At 41.2% G+C, this 25,584-nt stretch overlaps 1 protein-coding gene across 2 annotated transcripts in view; it reads left to right on the top strand.

Annotated features, from left to right (window-relative positions):
• Positions 1-25,584, top strand: part of LOC115046143 (cadherin-4-like) — a 226,126-nt gene that overhangs the window by 167,435 nt on the left and 33,107 nt on the right. For both annotated transcript variants that reach the window (XM_029506308.1, XM_029506309.1), the window contains exons 6-8: positions 15,857-16,012; positions 21,858-22,002; positions 24,289-24,461. In XM_029506308.1, the coding sequence (XP_029362168.1) occupies positions 15,857-16,012; positions 21,858-22,002; positions 24,289-24,461 (474 nt within the window). The remainder of the gene's footprint in view (positions 1-15,856; positions 16,013-21,857; positions 22,003-24,288; positions 24,462-25,584) is intronic.

A 25,584-nucleotide genomic window follows, 5' to 3' on the forward strand; every position in this document is an offset into this window, starting at 1 on the left:
TTATCCTTCTCAACAGAGCATGGCAGCAGGACGAGGGTCCATCTATAGCATAGAAGATTGCAGTGAGATGTGCAGTAAATGTCAGAGTTTGATTCTGTAGCGTTCATGTAGAACTCAAGGATTTAATGTCATTTTTATGTATTTACAGTTGCCAGTGAAGGAGTTGTATAAAATGTAGTATTTAGTCAAAAAAACAAACAAACCAACCAACCAAAAAAAAAAAAAAAAAACAACAGCAAAAAAGAAAACATGAACTGCCAGATAAAGAAATCAGATCTGCAAATTGAACTACTGAAACACAAGATAGTGTTGCATGCATGATCACAAGTGAGTTGTTTTAATTACTGGAATAATAAAAGAAAGAAATCTAACAGTTGCTTTGTATTTCTAGGAAATAAAGAAGTCAGAATAAAATGACAGTTTGTCTTTACTTGCCTGCTCTGAGTGTTGGTGTTGGTTCCTTAATCTGTGAAATGATTCCATCATATAATGTCTCTGGCCACTCTTCCATCCTGGATATCTGCAGGGAAGCTTTTTGTAGGACAGGGTGGTGCTCTCCTCTAATAGTGGCAAAATTATGTAGAACAACACATGCCACGGTAATGTCACAGGGCCTTTCAGGGGTTACCAAGAGGTGACATGGGCACTTAGAAAGGGCTTTCAGGCCTTTAGTTATCTCCATCCATGCTCTCATCCTGCAACGAGCCACGTTAAAGTCCTGTTGGGGCCCTTGGCTTTGGTCAGGGGTCAGGGGTCAGCAGAGCCTTGTCGCCCACCAAAAGACTAGTAAGAACATTTATTTATATAGTCCTTTTCATAGCAAAAAATCAATTGTACACTGTGTACATATGAGAATATTTGGAGAGGGAGACAAGTGACTCATACTGAGATACCTCAGAAACAGACCCAAGACACTTTGCCTCCACAATGGTAATTATATGTGCAGCATCACATATGATCTTGACAGCTCAGAGAATGAAAAATGTTGTTTGGGGTGTTGTGTAGTCTAACATTTTGAGACAGTGGTCAGTGGAACTGCATATTAATACTGTGGGTGGACTCTGTACGTCACATAATCAGCTTGCAGCCAATCCCTTTGGGAAATCCTAAGACTTTCAAATGTTCACAGCACCATGTTACACGCAAAATTTTACTCAGAATCATTAAACCTGTTTCAGTTCATCCACCCACCTTCTTGTTGAAATGCAGGTGTTGAATACATTATGAAGAGAAACATCATCTGGAAACGATAACACAACTAGTAGGAGCCTCAACCAGGTTAGGTTCATAGACTCAGAGTTTAAGTTAATTCCCTTTAAGAAACGGAAAACTCAGGAGTTTCTTTCCGCTTTAGCTAAACCCGCTTTCTGCAATGGACCCCAGGTCTCGAGACAAGTCTGTGTTTGTGTTTAGGTCTGACAGACTTCCAGAAGAAGTGCTGTTCACAGCCTCTTCCTTCGAGTCTAATGAAGCCTTCTGGCATCTACCACCCCTCCACAAGGCCAACACCAGCACTGTGCAGCTCCAGTCTGCCCCCTTTATCCTTCTCCACTCCTTCCTGCTGAGACAACCACAAAAAGTCAAACGCAAACAAACACTCACATGCATACACAGACACGGACAGAAATTACACAGCCGGCAAACAAAGGATCAGTAAAGCGCAAGTGCTGCGTTGTTGCCTTTGTATATGCTCATTGTTTGGGGTTTTGTTTGGTCACGTTTCTGCTTTATCCCTGAACAAAGAAGAAGAAAAAGCTAAGCGAGAGAAACAGAACTCCATCTTTTTTGTGTGTGTTGTTAGTTTTTTGTTGTTTTTTTTTTTTTTGTTTTTGCTTTTGTTTTTTGTTTTTTTTATCTCAGTCCACCAAAGAAACCGCAGGATGGTGAAACACAGGGATGTGAGTATTTACGGATCACAGATCCACAGCTCGGTCACAAGGAATCCACATTGTTGCCCATGTGGAATCTTTTCTGAATGTCGAACTGAATAAATTCAGGCTGGGTAAACACTCACGTGTGGTGAGTGTATCAAATAAACTGCACATGATGTGCACTGCTGTTTATGTATTCAGGCGTCTTGCGTCCGAGCCCGTTTTCATCTGTAATCTTTCGATGTTTTCTTGCACTTTTTGGCATGCTTACATCGTTCACACGCACAACCATAAACTCTGTCAGGGTGGTAAACAGAAGGAACAGTAATCTTCCAGAAATGGGTGTGGCTCAAGCTCTTGGAAAGTATGCATAGGGAGGCAGAAGGGGCAAGAGGAGAGAGAGATCTTGGTCCACAGTCTGGAGAAGGAGCACAAACTGTCATGTCAGCACTGAACTTGCTTTTTGTTTTCTCTCAGTAAAACATCTTGGCTGGTTCAAACTCTTGGCTTTTTTTTTTTTTTTCGGTTTGTTTGTTTGTTTGTTTGGCTTCAACCCCGGAAAAATTCACACAAAGTATTTCCTTTCCCAACCAAAGTTCTGAATTTTATTCCGGGAGACATTACAAATCGGTTGGCTAAATATACAGTTTGATATTTACTGATCCTGTTCATTTTTAGCTATGCTAGCAGCGTTGGCTCCCTTGATCAAGTCTGTCAGTCATTCTGCTACTTTGGTTGAGACGAAAATATCAAAGCAAATACTGAATCCATAAACTTATTATTTTTTTTTTTTTACAAAGATTCATGTTCCAATCCATCTGAAAGACTTTCCTTAAAGCACCACAAGCAGGTTTCCATTTTTGATTTTGACTAAAATATCAACAACTACAACTGCAAGGGCTGCCATGACATTTTGTGCAGCCAATTCTGAACAATTAGTTCTAGCATTAAAAACAACTGCTCTGTTTTTGTTTATTTATTTATTTTTTGATTGTTTATTTTTGTTTTTTTTGGTACAGATAACCAGTTTTATTCTTTGTCAAATAACTTCTTTGCGTAAAAAAAAAAAAAAAAAAAAGCTTTACAGATGATTCATAAATGAACTGGTCTGCTCATGCATAAGTGCACCAACCTTGGCAAATGTTAGTGTAAAACAGAAGTATTCAGATATTATGAATATCTAATTAAAAAAAAAAAAAAAAAGCCTGCTCTTCTGAGGCTGGGATCAAGCTAGATATCCAGCTCTGAGTTATGATGGCATGAGTAAAACACAGTAAGTGCAAAGTTAAAGTGCTCTGCATTGGTATCCTCGTTGGTTGAGTCTTTGTGATAGAGGTGTGTGCTCATTCCTTTCTTGACAGGTCAAATTATCAATGAAACACTTGACCATAAAAGCAATTTGACTGGATTCTGAATAGTGTGAGAATCAGGTATGTAAGAGTAAAAGTGAGCGTCTGAGGCTTCATTAATATCTCATGTGAGGCAGTAGCCGAGGACATTCATGAATTAGGAAGGAAATAGCTTCATGTATCTGTCAGTCCCATTTCAGTATGCTTACTCATGATTCTTGCTTCCCCTCAATGACCCCTATTTTCTCAGGAGCCGCACCCCTCCTACTCCATACAGTATACTCATTTTGGCATATAAGAAATACTTTATGAACTGCATTTCCTTTCCGCTAATGAAATTAGTGAGATCAATATAATTACATTTATTCGCCCCAGGAAATGGATTCCCCTAATCTCCCGGTATTGATGAGGAAAACCAATTGTTACTGCGTTTGCGTATTTGTCGACAACTTTTGGGCTTTGTTTCCTCATGTGTTCAGGGAAGTGAGACTAAAATGTAATTTTCACTGTTTAATATCTCATTATTTTGAAATTAGTAGCGTGAAGTCCTGGTAAACATGTTCATCGGGCCTTCAGTGTTATTTTTCAAGAGGAAAAATGCACAGATATGGCCTTGGTGTGCACCGCCAAGCCCAGAGCTGCTACTACTGAGGCATTACAGAAACAAAATAAACGGCAAAAACCTCTGCATCAGCCACCCACTCACAACTACACACAGAGGCAGCAGAGATGTACAGACATGCAGAGAGACACACAAGCCCACCCCCCCCCCCCCCCCCACACACACACACACCTCCAACACAATCCTCTTTGTTATGACATCAGGCAGCACTAGGCGGGCTCCCTTCTGGGTTCAGTTGGTGTTAAATTAAACAGTAAATCATTTCAGCAAAAGACACAAGAGTTATGTGTGAGTCAAGGGCAACAGTTCTGGGCTCTTTAATAGGAGATGAGGAGGACTTTATGAAGGAGATAAATAACAGCTTAACAAACAGCCTCTGTCTGGTCCTCTGGAGATTGGCTTCAGCGACCCTGTGGATCAGTGGGATGAAGGAGAGCCAAAAATCTATTCCTCTGAAGACATGAAAAAATAATATGAGGTGAAATTGGTTGAAAGATATTCGGAAGGGGACTCAGGGATGTGGGGACCAGTGATGAAGTGGGAGGCTCTGGGAGGCGGTGATGGTTGGTGATATGGGACAAGGTCAGTCAATTACAAAGGACAGTTTGACAGACAAGTTGGCTGTCAGACAGACGGAGGGGACAGAGACATTGTGACTGGCCCTCCACCTCTGCATGTTTACCTGAGCCACAAGCCTAAAGAAGTACAATCTAATTCAACACAAAGCGACGGCTTTTAGAGGAGATGGAAGAAATTAGTAATTGCATGGGGAAAAGTCTTCGGGCATGAAATTGAATTGAAAGGTTGCACTTTTGAAAGCACATCATGTGATGTAAAATTCTAATCTCGCTTAATGTGCTTATATTTTTCCATTCCTCCCTCTTTGGATCTGTCTTTCCTGGAGGTAAAAATTGAGGGAGATCAAGATTGAAGCCTGCACCATAATAATCTGATCCTATTTTCTTTATCATTCACAGTGATAAAGTCATTGTGATACAGTCCATTTCCATGCAAGTATAATAGATGCTGTCAAAGGGGGATTGTGTTTTTGTGTCGTCGTAATCCCCCTCAAAATAATACACAGGCCCACGTATAGGCAGTAGTGCAGGGAGAAGCACATGAGAACTTGCTTGGAGCAAGCATACATCACCACTGTATGTGTGTAATAAAAATCCTCATTGTGCAATGGAATGCTTTACAGCATGTCAAGATGAAGCATCTCCTAAGGTAAACAGTTTAGAGCCAGATAAAAAAAAAAATAAAAAAAAAAGTTGCAGCAATTTTATAACTTGTCCTTTCACTTTGCAGCTTCCTCGTTACTCCTCACTTATGGGTATTTTTTGACCAGTACTCCCTGATGCTGCTTTACACATTTTTATGTGCTACTTCTTTTCAGGAGAAAAAGAACATTTCCTCCCAACGCTCTATAAAAGCTTTAACATCCCACATTGTTCATAAAGCTGGAGTGATACATAGCTCTTCGCAGAGCACCTGGCATCACGCTATAGGGGGGATAAAGTTATAGTCCATCTGAGGCTGTGCAAAACACTTATTTATGTAAGATGATTTGTGCTGGTAGCTGTCATTTTTAAAAGGTCTCAGCATCAAGTGTCCAGGGCAGCTGGGGCACACGCACACTTCCAGCGGCGTTTCAATAATGACTTCTCGGACTACGAGCAGATTCCCCATGACTGACCAAGCTGCTTCTGATACATGCAACCACATGTGCACCGGCCATTTGTGTGTCATCCTTATGACACGTGTGTCTAAGCGCCAGTAAAAATACACAGTTGCACATGCGTGGCTGCACAAACATACACGTACACACACCGCCTCTCTCCTCCAAGGTTCATTTGTCAAGATGACAGCTGGACTCTTGCTGAGGTGGAGTTTGCCAAGCTGAGTCTCTCACTCGGTTAATGGGAGCCAGAACATCCTGGGAAACATTCTGACACACACTTAGAGGCAGCGGTGGGAGACCCGTGTGTGTGTGTGCGCGCGCGTGTGCATGTGCATATGCATATGCATGCACAGGTGAGCGCGTGTGTCTTTGTTTTCAAAACACCCAGCAGGAGCATGGCAACGTCCAGCCCCTCTTCAGTGTCTGTCTGTGCTTGGCAGGGAGCAGCCCATTTTGTCAGGTTTCCAGTCAACATCAAACGTGCGTGCTGCTCCCGCCTCCACCAACAACACCTTTCCTCCTTCGCCTTTGCACTCACATCTGGGTCCCTCAGACATCTGTTTATTGCGCGATACCTCGACAGTGTCCCGAAAGACTTTTTTGGGTGGGAGGAATGTACTGTATTCCTTTCCTCCCAGAGAGCCCCACAGCTGTGTCCACTGCAAATATGCCTGTGCTATGATGTAACTGAATCTGTCCCCGGCTGCGTTTAATAAGACAATGTGAGACGAGTGTTTTTCCAGCAGTATAGGATCCCACAAAGGTCACCTGTCTGGTCGAGGATGAAAGACTTTATCCTCTAACTCACATTAGGGCTCCAGACCCATCCAGCTGATCGGATGTCCAGTCAAACTATTGGCAACTTCCCTCTACTTCCTGTTTCCAGGTTGATGCCAAAAGGCCGATGCTCTGTAACAGAGTAGTGCTGATGCAGTCACTTCCATTCTATCCCCTTACTCTTTCTCTCTACTCTCTTTCCTCCCTCAATTTTCCCTCTAGTCTGCATTTTTTTCCTCTCCACAGCTGCCTTATGGATATAGAAGATGAGAAGGAAAAGAAGTGGGGGAGAAGGAGATGGTGTTGTATGAAGGGTGGACAGTGCAAAAATGAGTGCAAAAATGTGTGTGCACAGTATGTATGAGTTGTGTTTGCAGGGTAAATGACTAAGAAAAGTGCAATAGCAGCAGATTGCATCTCTCTCTCTCTCTCTCTATCTCTCTCCCTGCATCTCTCTCTCTCTCTCTCTCTCTCTCTCTCTCTCTCTCTCTCTCTCTCTCTCTCTCTCTCTCTCTGCATCTCTCTACCTTACATGTCTCACTTTCTCACACTTTTTACTCTAATTACCCAGATTGGGTTTCTTGGGAATGAAGGGAAGAAGGAGTGGAAGGGAATAACAGGGGGTCCTTGATATTGTCCTTGTCAAAGCCTAGGGGAGTGACCGGAGAAGTCGCTCATGCAACCATCACACTCCTGATTTCACAATTTAATCAATCCCCTAATGAAAGAGAGTGATAGAGAGAAAGAGAAGGAGGGAGAGAGTGGTAATAGTGAGAGGGCAGCCCTCACACTTTAAGCCTGCTAAACCAAAGCTAAGGGGTGTGACCGCTCTTTGTCTGCGACAACAATGGCTGCCTTATTTTCATTCTCCCAGTCAGGAAGAAAGGAGTGTGGAGGGCGAGTCATTCCATTGTTACCCCTGGGGAGAATAGAACCTCTAATTTGCCATAAGCCTGTACTATTAAAGACCAGACTCCTTTCATACTGCAATAATTGGAAAAGTCATTCACTGTTTAACTTCCATTACTCCATGTTATTTTCACTAATGTGGTGGAGGGAGGCCATTTAATAATCTTGCCTGCATCACTTCTAGCTATCATTCAAATGACACAAAATGACACACAATCTCTATTTTATCCTCTCACATTCTCACATAGGGTAAATGTGAGAGCACATCTTTTTGATCCTCTGCCCCTTCATTAAATCTGGAGATGGCACCCTTGTATTTTTCCTGCCCCCCCCCCCCCACTTATTTTTTTTTTTAATTGATCTCACAGCGCAGCATTTAATAGCGACTATAAAGTCATTATTTATGCTTGATTTATCAGGGGGAAAAAAAGAAATGACTAAATCAGGATTTTGGCCACAACAGAGGTGACAGAAAAAAGCAGCGAAGGACGCAACTGAGGTTCAACTCAATTTAAGTTTGCTGAGCCAGCTGGAAGAGGGGTTTTTTTTGTTTGCAAACAAGGAATAAGGAAATAAAAGAGGAAGAAGACGACTATTTTTTTTTTTTTTTTTAACTGCTTTGGCATCTGTGTCCTCATAAACTTATCAGTCTGTAGATGTTATTGGCCCAGAGGCTGATAGGGCACTGTGGTGTTTTAAGCTAAAAGCTGACATCAGCATTCTAACATGTTCACAATGGGGAAGACGATGCAGATGTTTAAGTTTACCATTAGCAAGTAATTGTCCCTATTGTTGAGCACGGATGAGCCTTAGTAGGAATATCATTAGTTTTGTAGCTATTTACAAATATGTATTTTTTTTTTTTTTATGACTAATGATATTACCACTAGACAAATTCATCTCAGTTCATTCGGCAAGCTGTGAATTTCTGGACTATGGCAACGCACTGCCAGTAGTCATACGACTGACCACACAGACAAACTTCGAAAACACAAACAAGGGTGTTTGACTAAAAAAAATAATGAGTCTGCTTGGGATACGCTTATTCGATTCCTGTCGAGAGCATTGTGAATAGGAGGCCATCCCAGCTGGTTTGAGTCAGGAAGGTTAGAATATGGAGAGAGCGGGTGATGACGTTCAGCAGAGACACAGGTCGAACTCAAACTTACACCTTGACGAAGGTAGTGGATCTGTGAAGTTCAAGTTGGTACATGAGCAACTTTCGGATAAGCTGGAAACAGTTGTGCTGTTTTCCGAGTATGCCACGATGTGTGTTATTTATTTGCATCCCAGCGCTGGTGGGATGTCGGACGCCAGGAGGATACCACGGCGGCATCCGGTCTGAAGGGATTTTGTTGTCAACTGCACTTGCAATGTAACCTGCAGTTCCGTCGTGTTCTATGTTCGAGTTTTGAAGGTCCATTTTGAGGACCCTGAATTCAGACCCGAGATGTTCAACATCAATCCTGCCTCTCCTTTTGAAGAGAAACAATGCGGGACATCAAAGCCGGAGCTTTGTGTTTTAAAAAAAGGAACACAGGGAAGCTCTTAATGCCGACGCTTTTGCTGACTCACAGCAAAATACACAAGGTGTGTTTTTATCTTTGTGCCTGCACCAGAGTGCATTTGACAGATGGGACTGTGTATGTGATATGTGCTGCCACCAGGCTTTTTCTCTTCAGAGCTAACCAGTTCGTTTGTGACCTGATGGCCAATACCTGTATTTCCTAACTGCCTGGTAGACTTTATCGTACGGCTGAAGAAATCTCTCGGCTTGTTCCTGTCAGCGTTTGTGTTTGACGTATTTATCCCTGTTTGCTGAGCTTTAACGCTGCGAAACAACCGTCTTTTAGCTGTTTTGGGGTTTGCTCTAACTTTGCCGTACCGCAGTGGATGGCCTCTTTCAACTGTCCTCCTGCTCAATGAACCAGCGTCATTCTCTGAAACACTGGCTGCTGCTGCTCACCTAATTGGCAGAGTCGTGACAGGCCTCTATGCGTTTGTGTGTGTGCTTATGTGTCTCCTTATATGTTTGTGCGTGATATGCTTAAGCTGGATTTACTTTGAGCATTTTCTGGTTGTACCAACTCAAAGCAGCTGGTTTCATTTTTGCTGCATTTTAAGATTTTTTTTTTTTTTTTATGTTTTTAGTGTTTATCCTCTTTATATTCCTCCATCTATATCTGCTGAATACACATTATTATAACGTATATATGTTGCAGTGTGTTTTGTGGTTTTTGTTTTTTTTTTTTATTTTCAGAAAGTAAAAATTATTTCTTGTCTTTTGTTTTCAAATCGCCTTACAGAAGCAGCCTACCATTCATTTCTGGCCGTCTGGAAGATAATAAAGCTGCGAAATAATTCTCGATGAAAGGACATCTTTCTTTTAATGTTATTGAAATGAAAGGTTTTGTTCAACTTAATTCAAAGTGGCTTCACGATGCAATATTCAATTGTTTTGTTTGTTTTTTTTTTTTTTAAGGACAAGGTTTAATGTGTTTCATGTTTGCACCATCTCTAGCATGAATGCTAACATGTGGTCTGTTTGTTTTTCTTAAGAAACCACTGTGATCCCTGTCTCAACCACATCTGGTATCATTTCTGTCTTATGTTTTGCAAACAGAGTTGAAATAAAACAGAGACAAATTCCTGTGCAACGTATCAGTGCATTGCTTCAAATTAAATGCTAAGCTCATGTGGGCAGCGAGAGCAAATCTTCACCAGCCTCCAACACAGCATGCACTTTTTCATAGCTTTGCACTTGGCTTTTGTTTAAAATTCGGCTGTAATTTCTATGGCTAAAAATACAAAACACAACAGTGTGAACAATGGGGTTTTGGGGTGGAGTTGAGACTTCTTATTTTTCAGAAAATGAATTATTGATAAGCCCGATCACCTTTAAAGAGGTGTTTGAATTTTCAGACGTGGCTGAAAGACTGGATTATGGTTAATTTTCTCTTTCAAAGACATTCTTTTTGATTTAAAGACAGACTTGCCTGAAATGTGTCTTGAAATAAATGAATCTGAAATGGTGTGATTCTGAGGCTATTTAAAGCTGTTCCTCGAATCACACATACAGAAGTTATTTTATTTATGAATTATTCAGGCAGCCTGTGGATCTTGTTAAGTTAATTAAATTCAGCAAAGAGTAGGATCATGTTTTAGGCTGAATTGTGCTACATATAAAAATACCAAATATCCAAATATATACATTTGTTTGTTAAATATATAATTTTAGTGACACAAAGCACTTATTTTAATGCTAATTGTTAACCTTTTCCTAAACTGTTGTCGTTTTTGTGCCAAAACTTAATCAAACTGTGACCACTCCACGAGCTTGATGGAATTTCCATCATAAAAAAGTCATTGCGATCATGACAATGAAAGTCCTGTAACCTGCATCCATCATCAATACAATAATAGTCCATTTTATTATTTGCTTAGTGGAACCATCATAGTTTCTAAAAAAAAAAAAAAAAAAAAAAAAAAAAAAAATCCACTAGGGATTTCTCTAAATCATCCTCTTTTCTCAAGATCATCACTTTCACACAAAGCTTCATTTCATGAGGGTAGACCTGCCGTCCTCGTTGCAATATACGATATTCTGGCAGAGACACCGTCTGGGATCGCAGCAAATTCTATTTTGAATTCTATTCACTACTCGAAGCATCTCCATGTTCCTCCCCTTTGTGTATATATACTGGTTTCTCTCTTAATCTGCCATGGTGAGAGTTGTGTGGGCGGAGGTAAAGCTTGTATGCTGAAGCAAACATATGCAATGCTAATATGTTCAGGAACAATCTGGTATCACACAAAAGCAGAGAAGCTCACCATTGCCTGGGTCTGAGTCTGAAACAGCTTGAAAAATAGAGCCAGCTGAGACGAGCCAGACTAACTCAAATAGAGCTGCCATAAACAAAGCCAGGTGAATTTTAATTCAGTTGGACCGCGGAGAGGCCAGTTTAACAGATTTGAAAAAGTAAAAGTAAAGCAAACTCTGCTGCAACGACCAAACATTAAACTGATCTGACTAAACGGCATGTAACGGCTAACTGTAACAGCTGGTTTGCTTAAGACAAAGGCTGCAATGCAATAACTATCATTTTCAACTCACATACACCCTTTAAAGTAATGCAGTTCTATATCAGCACTTTTCAACACTCGTGTTTTACACTCTGTGCAGTGCAGTGCAGCAGCCGTGGCCAGAGAGACACACACACACACACACACACACAACATGCTGGATCCCATCATAGGGAATTCGTTTTTGTTCTTTGGCTAAGATTTATCGGAGAGTTTTCGCAACAGTTGGTAGAGTTAGCACGGGCAGACATGGCCTAAACGCAGATCCGCAGGAAGGTTCAGTGAGGTAACTTTAATGGATGAGGTCACTCTTAAAGCCGGGGGGGGGGGGGGGGCAACGTGATACATGATACTACATGAATGTAACATGTACACAACCAGACCATCTGGCAAAGAGTTGGTGGCAATGGCAGGCTTGCGTGCGTCGGGTGATGAGGAAACTCAGGAAGAGGTTTGTGAGCGGGCAGTAAAGCTCAGGTGGGAATAGAAAACAGCGGAGCAGGTGGATGTGGAGACAGAAAGAAAGAGCGTGACCAACTGGTGGGCAGATGGAGTATGTCACATGACAGAGGCCATATAAACAGGGCAGCGAAAAGAATAATAAGAGTCGTGATAAGTCCAGGGTAGTGAACACGAGAGCTCAGAGATGAATCATGACAGTTTTCTGCCGCTTAGGGAGCAACGGCTTTCTTCTTGTTTGTCATCTGTAGTGGTTGACTTCATGCGGCGCCCTTCAAACTGTCTGACGAGTGACTGAAATAGCAATTTACACAGATTTCTTGAGCCAAATCAGAAGCACATACTCGTCTGTTTTTCAGTGCCAGGTTGTGTAAACACCATGGCATAATTTTTCGAGGATGTTACCGCGCCAGGTTTCTCCTGTCTCTGCCTCTGTGGCTTATGTTCAGCAGCTTATTAATGCCATGGTTCCTTCTCTGATTTTGCACATCACTATCTGGTTTCATACCTGCTCAGGTAATTCCGTACCTTGTGGAGACATGTTGCATTCGTATACAACTCAGGTCAAAACTCAGAAAGCTGAGTCTATTTTATGCCCTCAGTCATGCAGTTGGCCTTGTTTGTTTATCGGGTTGGATGTAAGCATCTACCTCAGTAGATCTGAATTTACATGACAACTTAGATCTTCGTACATATCTCACACTAACACCCACCCTTATTCAGATATTTCAAATCAAACCATGACATGATTATATACTTTGGATATGTTGGGGACTTGAAAGTGTTAGTTTACATGAATTTTTAAGTGCAGATTAATTCCTCTGCACCCCAGTGGATGTGGCGGTAGAATGACACTTCTGTTTTATTCATCTGCTCTTTTCTGTTTTCCCCAAAGACCCGGTGGCATGATAATTTCTCATTTGATTTAGTTTTGCCTGGCAGGAGGGAGTTAAGCTCACTGATACGATCTCCTGAAGAACCAGACAAGTTGTCAGTAATGAAGGGAATTGCTTTGATCTGTCGACAAATATGTCATTTAGACGGTGTCTGGTTTCTGATGCCGCACGATACAGTCATGACTCTCTCTCTCCCTCTTTCTCACTCACTCTCGCTATCAGTTTTTCTTTGCTGTGCACGCCGAGTCCACTCTCCTTCTCTCTACTTTCACATACACACGCTATCAGGGCAATGGAGGAAAAACTGGAGAGAACAGAGCCGAATGACAAAGGAAGAAAAAAAAGGAGACACAGTTTTTGATTGTTATTGAAAATCCTTTATTTATTACCCAATGAGACGTTGTGTGTGCATGTCTGTTATTGTGAGTCCCATGTGCAGTGCAAGATATGAGTGTAACAAGAAAGAGAGACTTTCCCTCTTTTCATTAATGGAAATATAAAGTACTGATAGAGTTATGAGAAGTTCTTAGTGTTCCTCTCGCACTGAGTTTTTTTTTTTTTTTTTTTCTCCAACACATTTGTTGCCTTTCTGAAGCTGAAATGACAGAGAGAGCTGCTTACTGTTGAAATGACATCCTGCCTGTCACAATATTCTGTGATAAAAGGAGGAGTCTTATAATGTGCAACAACAGCGAGCTGACTGATTTCCCTGACAGCCATTGTTAAATCCTGGAATCTTAACCATGTACATGTGCATGTGATTTATTACATGCATTAGTATGAGCCAGGCATCACGGCGGTGGCAGTTTGTCATCACTTTTGCTTGCTGTCAACTTAAGAATTGTCCAAACAAGCTTAGTGGGAGACTTGTAGATGAGACAATGAAGTATGTTTTCTTTAAAAAAAAAAACAAAAAAAAAAAACAATAATTAATTGGCATGAACAAAATATTCCAGTGCAGTGGAAATCACAGTTGTCAACGCTTGAATGTGTGCTCGTGCAGCCATGTGCAAATATTTGGTTCAAACAGATGAGGATAAGGATTCTCGCACTTCCCCTGAACAGTTTTAAAAACGTCTACGTAAACGTTGTGGGAGGGAAAGCTAATTGGCTGGAATGACTGTGGAAACATGTAGTTGAATCTCCCCCACCCCCCCCAAGCAGGATGACTTGGAAGCGGGTAGGAAATCAGGGGGGCGGGGAAAACCCAAATGGAATTATGGAGAGCTATCACTTCCTAACTGGTGAGGATTTATACACCACTGCCAAGGCCAACGGATTGAAGTAATTTCATTTTTCATGCATGGCTTCTGTCCCCACAGAGACCTGAAGCGAGAGAGAGCGAGACTGAGCGCGTAGTGGGAGAGATGAGAGAAAAGGGGAGGAGTGGGGATGAGAGAGAGAAGGAGATGGAAAGGAGAGGGGAGGGCAGAGGAAAGGAGAAACAAGGAACTGGGGGGGGTGAGTGAGAGGGGGAGACAGTTTGGCAGGCGGATTTGTAGTAATTGCTTGTATTTTCTAATGTGACAGGAGAGGTAGATGGAGTCACCGTCCTGTGGTCTCGTTGCTTTGCCTGTACAGGAGGGTAATGGCGGTACGTCGAGGGTTCAGCTGAGCTGCAAGCTGCATATTTGTTAGTTTGTTGGTGTTTAATGGGTAGAGTTTCTTTGAAGTAATAGCAGTCGATGCCTGCAGCTCGTTAATTATCATAGCTGTCAGCGGTAATTTGCTGAGATATGTGCGCAGCATCCTGACGCTCTCCTCCTGCTATTCCCCAAAGAAAACACATATACAGACATGCACAAACAGCATAAGAGGGCTGTTGTGACAGCTCCACTTGCATCCTCACAGCTGAGGTGTCTGTTACTGATTGGTTTTGTTTGATGAGCGAGACAAACCTCGGCCATATCTCTCTATGAGAGAGCTGCGTGTGAGTCTTGATGCTGACGAAAAGCAAGAGAAAGAAAGTGGCAATAACAGCAGTGTCACTGATGTTGACGGGTTTTCAGTCCATCCGTGGGAAGAATCAGGATGACACCTGTCTAATACTGTATGTCCTTCCCTTGTCCTTGTTAGTTGCTCCAGCTATTTTCTCAGCAGGGCAGAATTCCTGGTGTGTCAAAAGTGCAGCTAAATTGGTTCCTTGAGTGGTGAAAGATGGAGACAACTTTGGACAGTCTTACTTTTCTGGTGCACTCAGGATCTCCACTGAAATAGTCATTGATTACAAGAAAAAAGTTGCCTGTGTGTGTGTGTGTACGTGTGTGGATGTGATGTTCACGGGCTGTCGTGTAGTAAATAGAGAGAGCGTTCTTGTAGGTTTAGAGTCTACTTAGGCTAAACTAAAACAGTGCTCCAGTTCATTCCTAATTACACAGCTCTCCAGTTCAAACCTCAGGCCTAGCACCGCACGAAAGGCGCCTTCTAACTGCACATCGGGCTCGGTCGGCTGAGCCAAAGTAAAGGCCTTACTCATTGAAAAGTCTCTTGCCACATTTATTGACTATCTCTTTTCTTTGTGTGACCCGCTTTCTTCCTCCTCAAAACAGCTTTATTGGTTCGTTATCTGCTGTTGCGTCCGCGATTAGGCAACAACTGCGGCTTCGTATTTTTCCCCTCCCTATCTAATTGTCGTTTTTGTTCACAGCCTGTCTGTATTTCCAGCGTGGCTCCTTTCTGCCTGTCAAAGTTAAAAGTGAAATATATGTTGATTTTATTTCCCGCACTCTGAAATATTGAATTTAAATTTCTCTTTTAAAGCAGTCCAATTCTGCCAAACAGAATGTATTGTGTTCTCTGCGCAGCACTAATGGAATCCTTGAGTGTGAGGTGGCTAGAAGTGCCAAACTGTAATGAATATGAGTGCTTGTGTGTGCGTCTACATATGTGTGTGTGTGTCTGAGATTGAGTTTCCTGGCTGCTTGTTTGTGTGCCTGCACATATATTCAGCCATATCAGGTTTCTGAGACTGTGTGAGGACAAAATTATTAAACTTTAGGGTCGTATATCACAAGCTGGTCCTTGAATAATAAACACCTCACAGTAAATATTGCACCGGCAGGTGCGAGTTCACAATTTGAGCTGTGTGTTTGAGTTTAGCTCATTAGGTCGAGAAAAGCGTGTTGCTCACGTTGCGATCCTGATTAATATAATCATTATTATGACTCACCGTGTGTTGTCTTCCTCTCCTTTTCTTTGCTGCGATGCAGATCCGTTCAGACCAGGACCAGGATATCTCGATCCGATACAGCATCACCGGGGTGGGAGCGGACCAACCACCCAACGAGGTGTTCAACATCGATCCTGTGCTTGGAAAGATGTTCGTAACCAAGCCTCTCGATCGAGAACATCGCTCCTCTTACCACGTGAGTGTATCTCTCCCTCGCACGTGCACACACCCATACACACCAGCAGTAACCTTTTAGACGAACCCCAGGAACATTACCTTGCAGTCAATTAACCCTTTGACAAGCCTTGTAAGGAGTTGTGTGTATGCATCGTTGTGCGTGCATCATTGTAACTCGATCGCTGCGAAGAACAAGCACGTCTAGCGCAGTGTAATGCCGGAATGAATGATGGTATTTCCAATATGAACCTTTTCCTTTCTTCCGTGCAGCAGAGCTATGTGAATAGCATCTGGGTCAAGTGAATTATAAGCCAGAGAATGTGGTAATTAATATATTCACAGTTGGTTCCATTGCTTTTCTTTTCCTGACACTTTTATTCGTTGGCATAAATAACAATTGCAGGTTGTCGGGCCTTAAAAATGTTCAGAATTGATTGTAAAAATAATAATACAAAAAAAAAAAATGACTAAATAAATAAATGAATAAAAAAATTAAGCAAGGTATTTAAAGTGAGGGAATCCTGTCCTCGTACTTTGATTCATCACAACCAGAGCCAGCGTCGCTAAATTGTGTTCTTTAGTTGAGGATTGCAGGGAAACAATTTTCACTCGCTCACTTTAAAGAAAGTAATGTTGTAAATGTTTTTTTCGAGCTTAATTACTTTTAGAGCTGAAAATAACAAATTACGCCGACACAATCTCCGATGCTCTGTTTACTTACCTTACTGGTTTAAGTTGTTTAGAAACAGTGTCGGAATATTCATACTATACATCCAAGCAAGTAAGAAATTCTTCTTATTTTAAGACAACAGTTGCTCAACCGCTGTGAAACATTATGAAGTGATAAAATGTAAAAATGGGCAGGCCTGCGTGATTGACAGTGGTCATATTAGCAGAAGCTGTCATGGTGGACAAAGGCATGAATGGATGTAATAAGTGATTTAAAAAAAAAAGAACCCTCGTTAATCATGCAAATAATCTAAGAGCATACAGATTTGAATGAAACGTGAAATAATATATAAAAGAATAAAAGATAAATCAGTGAATCCTAGTTGTCACAGCCTAAGGACCGCTGATCTGTTGAATGATGAAATGGCCTTTTGGTTTCATCTGAGCTCATGAAATGCTTTTGACACAAGCATGTTTTTGTTTGTAAGATTTTGTGTGCTTGCACTCTTGCATTTGTGGTATTTGCATTTAACTGTTTTTTTTTTTTTAATCTTGTGCTGAACCTATTGAGGTTAGGTCAAGGTCTCTTGATAGTTTAGAAGTTAACACCTACATATAAGAGCGCTCTTGACTCGCTGTGCAGTTATAAAATGAACTTTCTAGTTTCCCTTTGAAAACCTGATGTTCAAGGTTTTTGATTTAAGCCTCATTATTCTCAGTCACCAGAATGGTATTGTCTTTAGTTAGACAGTGTTACTATCAATTTAGTCATTTGAAGTTTAATTTCTCATTAAATATCCAGAAAGAATCCTGGAAAGTATGGTAATGTATGTTAAAAGGGCAATTTCTACCAGAGTGTCCCTTCCAAAGTCAGGTTAACCTGTTTAAGTTAAAAAAGTTCAGCCATTATTACATTTTTAACAGAATACACTGAAATGCAGGGTACACAGCCCGAAGAACTTATTGTCCAAATACATACCGTCTGGACAGTCTATAATCAAGAGCAGAACGGCTTAGTGGAAAAATAAAACCTTGATGAGGGCAAGATGTGAAGACTCTCTCATGTCTTTGTGCCGAAGAGGTAGTTTGTCATTTTTTTAAATGCACTCATTCCCATTTTTGTCAAGAGTTAGATGAGAAGATTGATATCAGATATCTGATATCTGAGCACTAAACATGTGCTTTGAGCTCTACAGCCCAAAGCACAAAGCCAGAACACGAGGGAAATAGCAAGCACGCTGAAGTCCAATGTGTTTGCCTACCAGCAACCTCTATATTTAAAACAGTATATTGTGTTTGTTTAATCTGTACACAAAGTTAAATGTTGAAACAAGTTGAGGGACTTGTGACTTGTGAGGTTGCCGGGCAACTAAGATTGCATTGACAGGAAAGCAGTGCTCCAGGCCAACTTGTGAAATTCAGAAACACACTCTAAATTAGAGTTATTTAGTAGTGATGATATGCAGATTTGTTTTTTTTTTTAACAGACCTGGGCTGGCTCTTCAATAATTCTGAACTGCATCTGTTAATCTGCCTCGGAGCAGTGCAGTTGACCTACCAACACTTTTGCAGCCAGCTCAACTGGAAAGTAACATCCTAAAAAAACCAAAAACATTTTTAAAGCTTACAGATGAACAAACTTTGTGTGTTTCTCAGTATTATGCCCGCCTTTGTGGTCATACACATGTTGGTCTAACAAAGGAAATATCGAGTGACCAGGCAAATATTTCTGAAGTTTAAGAAAGTTCTAACTTTTCGGATTTCTGTTTATATTTGCATGAGTTTTTCTGCTGCCATGAAAAGAGTTTTTTGCTACACTTTGGTGCATAGCGAAACACACACTGGGTTTATCGTTTAAGGTTTCTTTTAAGGTTTCTCCATTTGGTTTCCTCGCTGTCTGTCCCTGCCGCTGTGCTCATGTTTATATAGAAACCTCGTCCAAGTTTCAGTCCCGCTGAGCTGACTTCGCTTTTTGTGGGCGCTGAGCAGATTTATATCCAGAAGAAAGTCCAATCAATCTGGTGATTTGTCAAGAAAGGTGAATGCTTTCGAAAAGCTACTTTAGTTTAACTCAGTGTTTGATGTAGAGGGGGAGTTTAAGTTGGTGTTGAATACAAAGTGAGAGAAACCAGATGAGGCAAGGAAAAGATGTATGTGTAAACCGATAAAGAAGGGTGCTGTTATTCAATTAAAAAGCTCTCACAGTAGAAGCTGCAAGGGACAGGCCATCATTTAAATCACACTGTGTAATTCGTGAATCCAAGAATGGTTAAAGACAGAGAAGATTGTATTCGCTGAGCGACGTTATCAAGGAAAAGCATAGTTAGAATATGACTTTGTGCTCTTTTGTTTGTTTACCTCATATTTCATGCAAGGACAGAACAAAGTTAGAGTCTACTTCTTTTTATTTCAGAAGAATGAGTACTCTGAAATTAAAAACTAGCTGTGCAACAAGATGCATTCTTATGAGCAAAAAAAAAAAAAAAACAAAAAACAAACCTTGGAGCGTCTGGTCTGCTGTTATCTCTATCAGGGTGCTGCCTCTTTGCCAAATGCCGAGCACTGCCTGGTTTGGTCTGTTTTCTCCCTTTGCCTTTCAAGATAATAACTTTAATGTGGACCTAAAATTACATTCTGCCTTCTTTAAACATGGCGGTAATCTCTGACTCCTGCTGTTATTGAATTAGAGCGTGGATGTATGTGGGATGGAGGGATGAGGGCGGTTAGAGATAACAGGCCTGGCTCCTAGCCTGTTATAGCACACCGATATGCGATATGCAGTGGCAGAGCACGGATATTGGGTGCAGGACAGATCAGACAATGCAGTGGAAAAAGTAAAGTCAAATTAACCTCTGTGAGACCTGAAGACACAATTTCAGGTGAGCTGCAGAGTGGAAGCAGACACATGGGCGAGGAGAGGATGGGCAGCAGTGGAGAGGATCGTCACCTCTCTGAGGAGAAGGAAGCCGTTGGAGAATGCTTCTTATTCTATTTCCTGCCACAATGAGCCTGGAGGCTATTTCACTTATCTGGCTCTCATGCTCTTGCGGTAGCCAGGTACCACGTTTCCAATCAGGTATACTCAAATGGAAAGAGCAGCATTCCCTCAATCATCCCTAAAGATTAAAAAAAAAAAAAAAAAGCTCATCTGCTCTGAGAATGGTTTTAGTTTCTGAGATTTATTGCTGCCATTTTAACATAATAAATGGAATGAATATTTGTCATCCAACGTTCTTATGAACAGGATGTAGAAAGCTGAATTCTAAATTCTTTCTTTTTTTCTTTTTTGCCTTCTTCTTCTTTCATATAAACTAAAAATCCCAGATGCTTCTGCCTGACAGGGCCATCACTGAATAAGTCATGTTTAGGGATAGAAAAATTCCCTGGTAAGGTGAAGGGAAACAAAACAGCTTTAATAAGAAAGAAAGAATTTGTTTTCACGTGGTTCCTCAGTCTGTTATTTTGACCTTGATGTAAAGGGTGAAAAAACCAACCACAAACATTTACCTAAACTCAATGTTTCCCTGATAGTTTGCTTATATCCTAGGCTCTCCTTTTGACTGGTTTTCTTTTGAGTTTCCAACAGACCTCACAAAAGAGAAAGCAGTGCAGACACATCGATTTTGGCTTATAATTTCATGGCCAAACTTTGTGGGAAATCCTAATTGGAGATTCAGTTCGTCCAAGCACCGCAAAGTTGAATTTGAGATGTGCTGACTGTGTTTGTTGAGTCAGAGTCCAAGTGAAGAGATTTCAGGACTCTCTGTCAAAGAAAGTCAGACTGAATGTCTGGCCTGGCAATCGACACCCTGATCCTGGAACAGACACCTTGCCTTAGCAACACAGCCAACTTCCAATAACATACGACGTTTCTTGTTTTGGTTTCTGCTGAGGAAAAAAAAAACAACAACAACAACTTCTTGACATGAAGTGTAAAACTGAAAAATCTGTAGAAAGTACGTGACCACAAAAGCAGTATTTTTCAGAATACAGAATACTCTCTTAATATTAATCTTTAGGTTCAGGGTTTTTGGAAGTTTTTGTACAGTATAATTTAATAATGTGGCCTTTATCAGTCAGTGTGTTGATGGGCAGAGTTAAATGCCACATTCAGAAAACAACTAGGATGCTGGGACTTTTGGTTTAAGAGGTGCTTTGAAAGTATTTACCTTGAAGGATAAAAATCCTTGCTCTCAGTTTGTTGGTGTTTTATTCATGTCGTTTCTCCACTTCAGTTCACTGTGTGTGTGTGTGTGTGGAGCGTGTGTGAAGACAAATGGGAGTACACTGGAAAGATGACAGCGCGTATACCACAAGGAATTCATTTTCAAACATGCCTATTTAAAAAAAAAAAAAAAAAAAAAATCCATTAGAGTTGAAGTAGTTTAAAAAACATTCGGCTTTGTCATTTAAGGCTGTAATTAATGTGGACAGCAGACACATGGTGGAGGTTTAGTTTGAGAGTTGCAAAACATGCGGTCGGTCTGGGTTTCTTCAACCAGCCAAAAAAGTTAATCCTATTATTTTTCTTTTTTACTCGCATTTAAAAAACCTAGTAGATGAAACATGACTGTCTTTTGTACCGGCAGACATTTACGTCTGCGTTTACACTTGCATTTAAATTTCCCAGGTACATTTAGCCAACAAAACATACGCCTGATATGCATATGTGATACATGGTGTAAATCTCTGTCATTCAGGAGCAAGCTAAGGAAGTTAAACTACATCCAGCCTTACTGATACTGAACAGTCTGTGAAAAATATTAAAATGAACTCTGCTCCTAAGATACATCTCATTTGAGCTCGTTGTAATATTGTTGGACATCTGAAATGAGTGTTTCACCATTTTTATAACCTGATCACTTCCCTCAACTTGATTTTGGCACCAGGGCAGTTAATGCACATGGAATTTATAGAGGCATTAGTGAGAGCAAGTGGAAACAAAGACTTAGAAAGAAAAAAGAGAGAGAGAGAATGCTGTTCTGCACCTTTTTGTTTATGTGCTTATTCTTGTTTTGTTTATGTGTATTTTGTTGATGTGTTTATTTAAACACTTTTTTGGCAAAAAAATTATTCTCTCCATAAAACCATCAACACTCATCACAGAATCAACATCAATTCATTACTTTCTGCTCCCTCGATAATAATTGTAGGTTATAAGCTTACCTCATTTATTTTGTTTCTTTCTCTCGCAGTTGCGTGCCCATGCTGTGGACATGAACGGGAACCAGGTCGAGAACCCCATCGATCTCTACATCTTCGTCATTGACATGAATGACAACAGACCCGAGTTCAAAAACCAGGTCTACAATGGCTCTGTGGATGAAGGCTCTAAACCAGGTACCATATAAAACCACATTAATGGGTCGATGGACGGACAGACAAAACACAAAGGGTGAAGCTGAAGCAATAACACAAAAAAATTTGATAGCTGAAAAAGGTTAAAGAAACCTGTGATGGCTATTTGAGGCAGGCGTCGTTAAAAACATGACAACAACAGTTGATCTTTGACACAGCTGTGAATTTTCCATTCCCCATGACTGAGCAGACCGACAGATAGTAGCTTTTCATTTAGCCATCTGCAGCGGTGGCCATAAACCAGAGTGGGTGCTCAGGCTGGAGAGGAGATTGAGGATGAAATGTACCACAGTGTGGCACCTCTGGGTCATTTTATGTCCAACGTCAGAGTAAAAGAATTGCAAAGATGAGCTCTCTATGGGCATATGTGCTTGTGAACGTAAGCCTGATGAGCCCAACTTTATTGCGCCAGTAGCAATCTCAAGAGGTGTCCAGACTCTCCTTGTCTTTTTTATGTATTTATTTATTTGGCTCTTTCCTTCTTTCCCCCACATACGCTCTCTCTTCTCTCCCCTCCCTTCCCATCAGCCTTCCCCTACGTAGCAGAAAAGTCTCTGTGGTATGCATGACATTCTGCTAAACAACAATCATAAAAAAGCGAGTTTTAGAATTTAGAGCTCCAGTGGTTTCAATGGAAGGCCAATTACAGACTTGAATTAGTTTGCAAATTAAAGAGTCATTATGGGGACCTAATCCTGTCAGGCACAGCTTAGGACACCCATACAAAGGGTCCACATTAAACTTCTAAGAGTGCAGCTTAATGAAATTACCCCGTTGATGTGTGACACATTGTGATTCTTTATCTCCTTCTCTCTATCCCTCCATCTCTAAAAAAAAAAATGATCAGAAGAGGACTGATTGTCGCTCTACTTGGAATCTAACCAAATATGGAGTCTGCTCTCTCTTACGCTCACTCCCCCCCTCCTCCTTTCTCTCTCACTCCCTCACTACTGCCTTTTATTTCTCGTCTCGCTGAGAGGCCTTTAGAGTGCTCCCTCTGGCCAAGTCATTGACAAATGTTGCTTTGAAATGTAATGAAGTTTGAAATGGGAGCTGCGGTTACAATTATCCTCGGACAGGGGCTGTCACTGGCATGATATCACTATCTCTGGCAATTAGAATCAGCCACAGGAGAGGGAGAGCAAGAGGGAGAGAGCGATGGAGAGATTGGGTGACAGGCAGTGATCCCACTGAGCTCTGAGCGTGCGGAGGCAGGAATGCAAACAACTGGTGCAGAACCGTGTCTGAATATACTTTATGTGCGTGCTTGCTTGTGCTGTAGGTTAGACTCCTTGTCATTTACAGAAAGTATAAATCTTTTTAGGTCCATTTAATCATGTCTTGTCAAACATCTCAGTATTTTTTTGCTGTGTTAATGTGCACACTAATCAGCATCAGGATAACATGATTAAGGCTCATCAGTATTTCTCAGTAAAAGCAAATGTTAGGTGGGTTATGTAGCTATAAAAGTGTCTCTTACACCTGAATGTGCTGTCTTGCTCTGTTTGCTCCTGCATCTCAGTTTGAAGTGTCCAACATTTTTTCTCCTGGTAAAATTATGTACGGATCAATGAACATCACAGTAAATTTGATCGAACTGTTGGCCACTTTTATGTGGGCATTAGCCAACACCAGTGTGTTTATTTCGAATATATTTCATTCAAGTCTTTTTGCAGACGGTTGCTTAAGGAAAGCAGTGCAGTGTGCACAGTGGCTCCGCAGCCTCTCCCTCCTGTTGCTTAGCTTTAAACTAGCCAATAAAAGGCATGATAGCACAAAATGCTCAAACTTAAATGGGGACTGAATCGTTTATTTTATGGAAACAATTAGAATATAAACAGCTACATGTATACTTTGCCAAACAGCAGCTGCTGTGGTGGCAAGTGGAAAATAATGAATCCTGCTGAATTTCCGTCAGTTGCTTATGGTCTCATGAATCATAGCCTAACAATATCGCGAGTAGAAAAGAGTCAGTTAACGAACTGCTCCAGTAATTTCATTTGGACCGCAACGTATACATAGCGTCATACCTAACCACGTCAGTCTGTCGCAGTAAAACCTGTAATTGCATTGAAATGGGTGAAGGTGTGTTTTATTTCTCATAAATGTAACTTTTTTCCCCTAAGATTGGTTTAGTCCCATCATTGACAAGTTTTCTAGTCACAGCTGAAATATACGTCTGTGCTTGAAATTTAAGTTGGCATTGTTTCTTTCTGTTCCGCCATATGCCTGAGCGCCCAAAAATAGAAATATTATTTCCTTCCTCAGGAACATATGTGATGCACCTGTCAGCATTTGATGCCGACGACAACACCACCGCTAATGGAATGGTGCGCTATCGGATCCTGTCCCAGACGCCGCACAGCCCCATCCCCAACATGTTCACCATCAACAGTGAGACTGGAGACATTGTGACAGTGGCGCCTGGCCTCGACCGCGAGGTTAGTCTTCAAAAGAGCAGAGCATCCACAAAAGGCTGTCAGCGTTGAAATATGAAATGAAACGAAACAATCAACACAAATAAGGATTCCACAATTCTTTCACACATGAAACATTTTGCACACAGTCTGAATTAAAAATATCTGGTTCGATAGACCTCTGTCCTAACAGCATTGTTTGGTCTGATGATACCCTGAGCTGAACTGGGACTTAGAAATGTTTTGTAGCCATTTGTCACCACACACATGGACACACACACACTCATTCACTTTTTCTTTCTTTCTTTTTTTCTTTACACTAAATTGCCTGCTGCTGCGGTCACCTTGTTTATGGAGCTATAAAAGTTGTGACAAGATCCAAATGTGTTTATTCTTGTGACTTGGATGTGCCAGTGACAACTCTGCACAAGAAATCTCGGAGACAGATCATCGTCCCAAACTGTCACCGGTGACAGACCTATTAACAACGCATCATGCTGCAGTGGGCTGCTCACATTGTGTTGTGCGTGCGTGTGTGTTCATGTGGCGAAGATGGAAGAGTGGAAATATCTTGGAATGCCCTTGACACCTGTCAAACAAACACAAGAGCCCATATAATCACGTCTAAAGTCGATAAAACAAAGGCAACAGAGGGGAAAAAGGAAACTCTAGGGGGCAATAGAACACAAACTGAGCTGGGCAGATGGAGGATTACAATGAGGGTGGAGTAAATGAGCGTGACTTTGGCAGACAAGATAGGATGATGGACATGAAACATGAGGGTGCTCGAAAGAGTGGGAGAGGCACAAGGGGAACATGGAGTAAAAATGTCTGAACCTCTGCTGCTTATGTTTGCCGTTTGCTTTGTTTTGTTTTGGGTTTTTTTTTTTTTTTTTTTCTGTACAATGCTAATTCAGCCAGTTAACCCTAAAGGATTAAACCCTCCCAATGCCAACACAATCATTCTGTGCTTCAACACTCAAGGACGCCATTCATTTCCCAGCCCCCTAACCGTTTGCTATTATCTATATCCATCCAGTGAGAGCAGTGTTCTCTTTTTACTCTCACAGTTAACACACATTCATATCTGGAAGTCGGCCATTGCGAGCAAAGTACATTTATGGTGGTAATAAGTGAGTGGTAGGCC

The sequence above is a fragment of the Echeneis naucrates genome, chromosome 7 (genome assembly GCF_900963305.1).
Source record: "Echeneis naucrates chromosome 7, fEcheNa1.1, whole genome shotgun sequence".
Classification (NCBI taxonomy): domain Eukaryota; kingdom Metazoa; phylum Chordata; class Actinopteri; order Carangiformes; family Echeneidae; genus Echeneis; species Echeneis naucrates.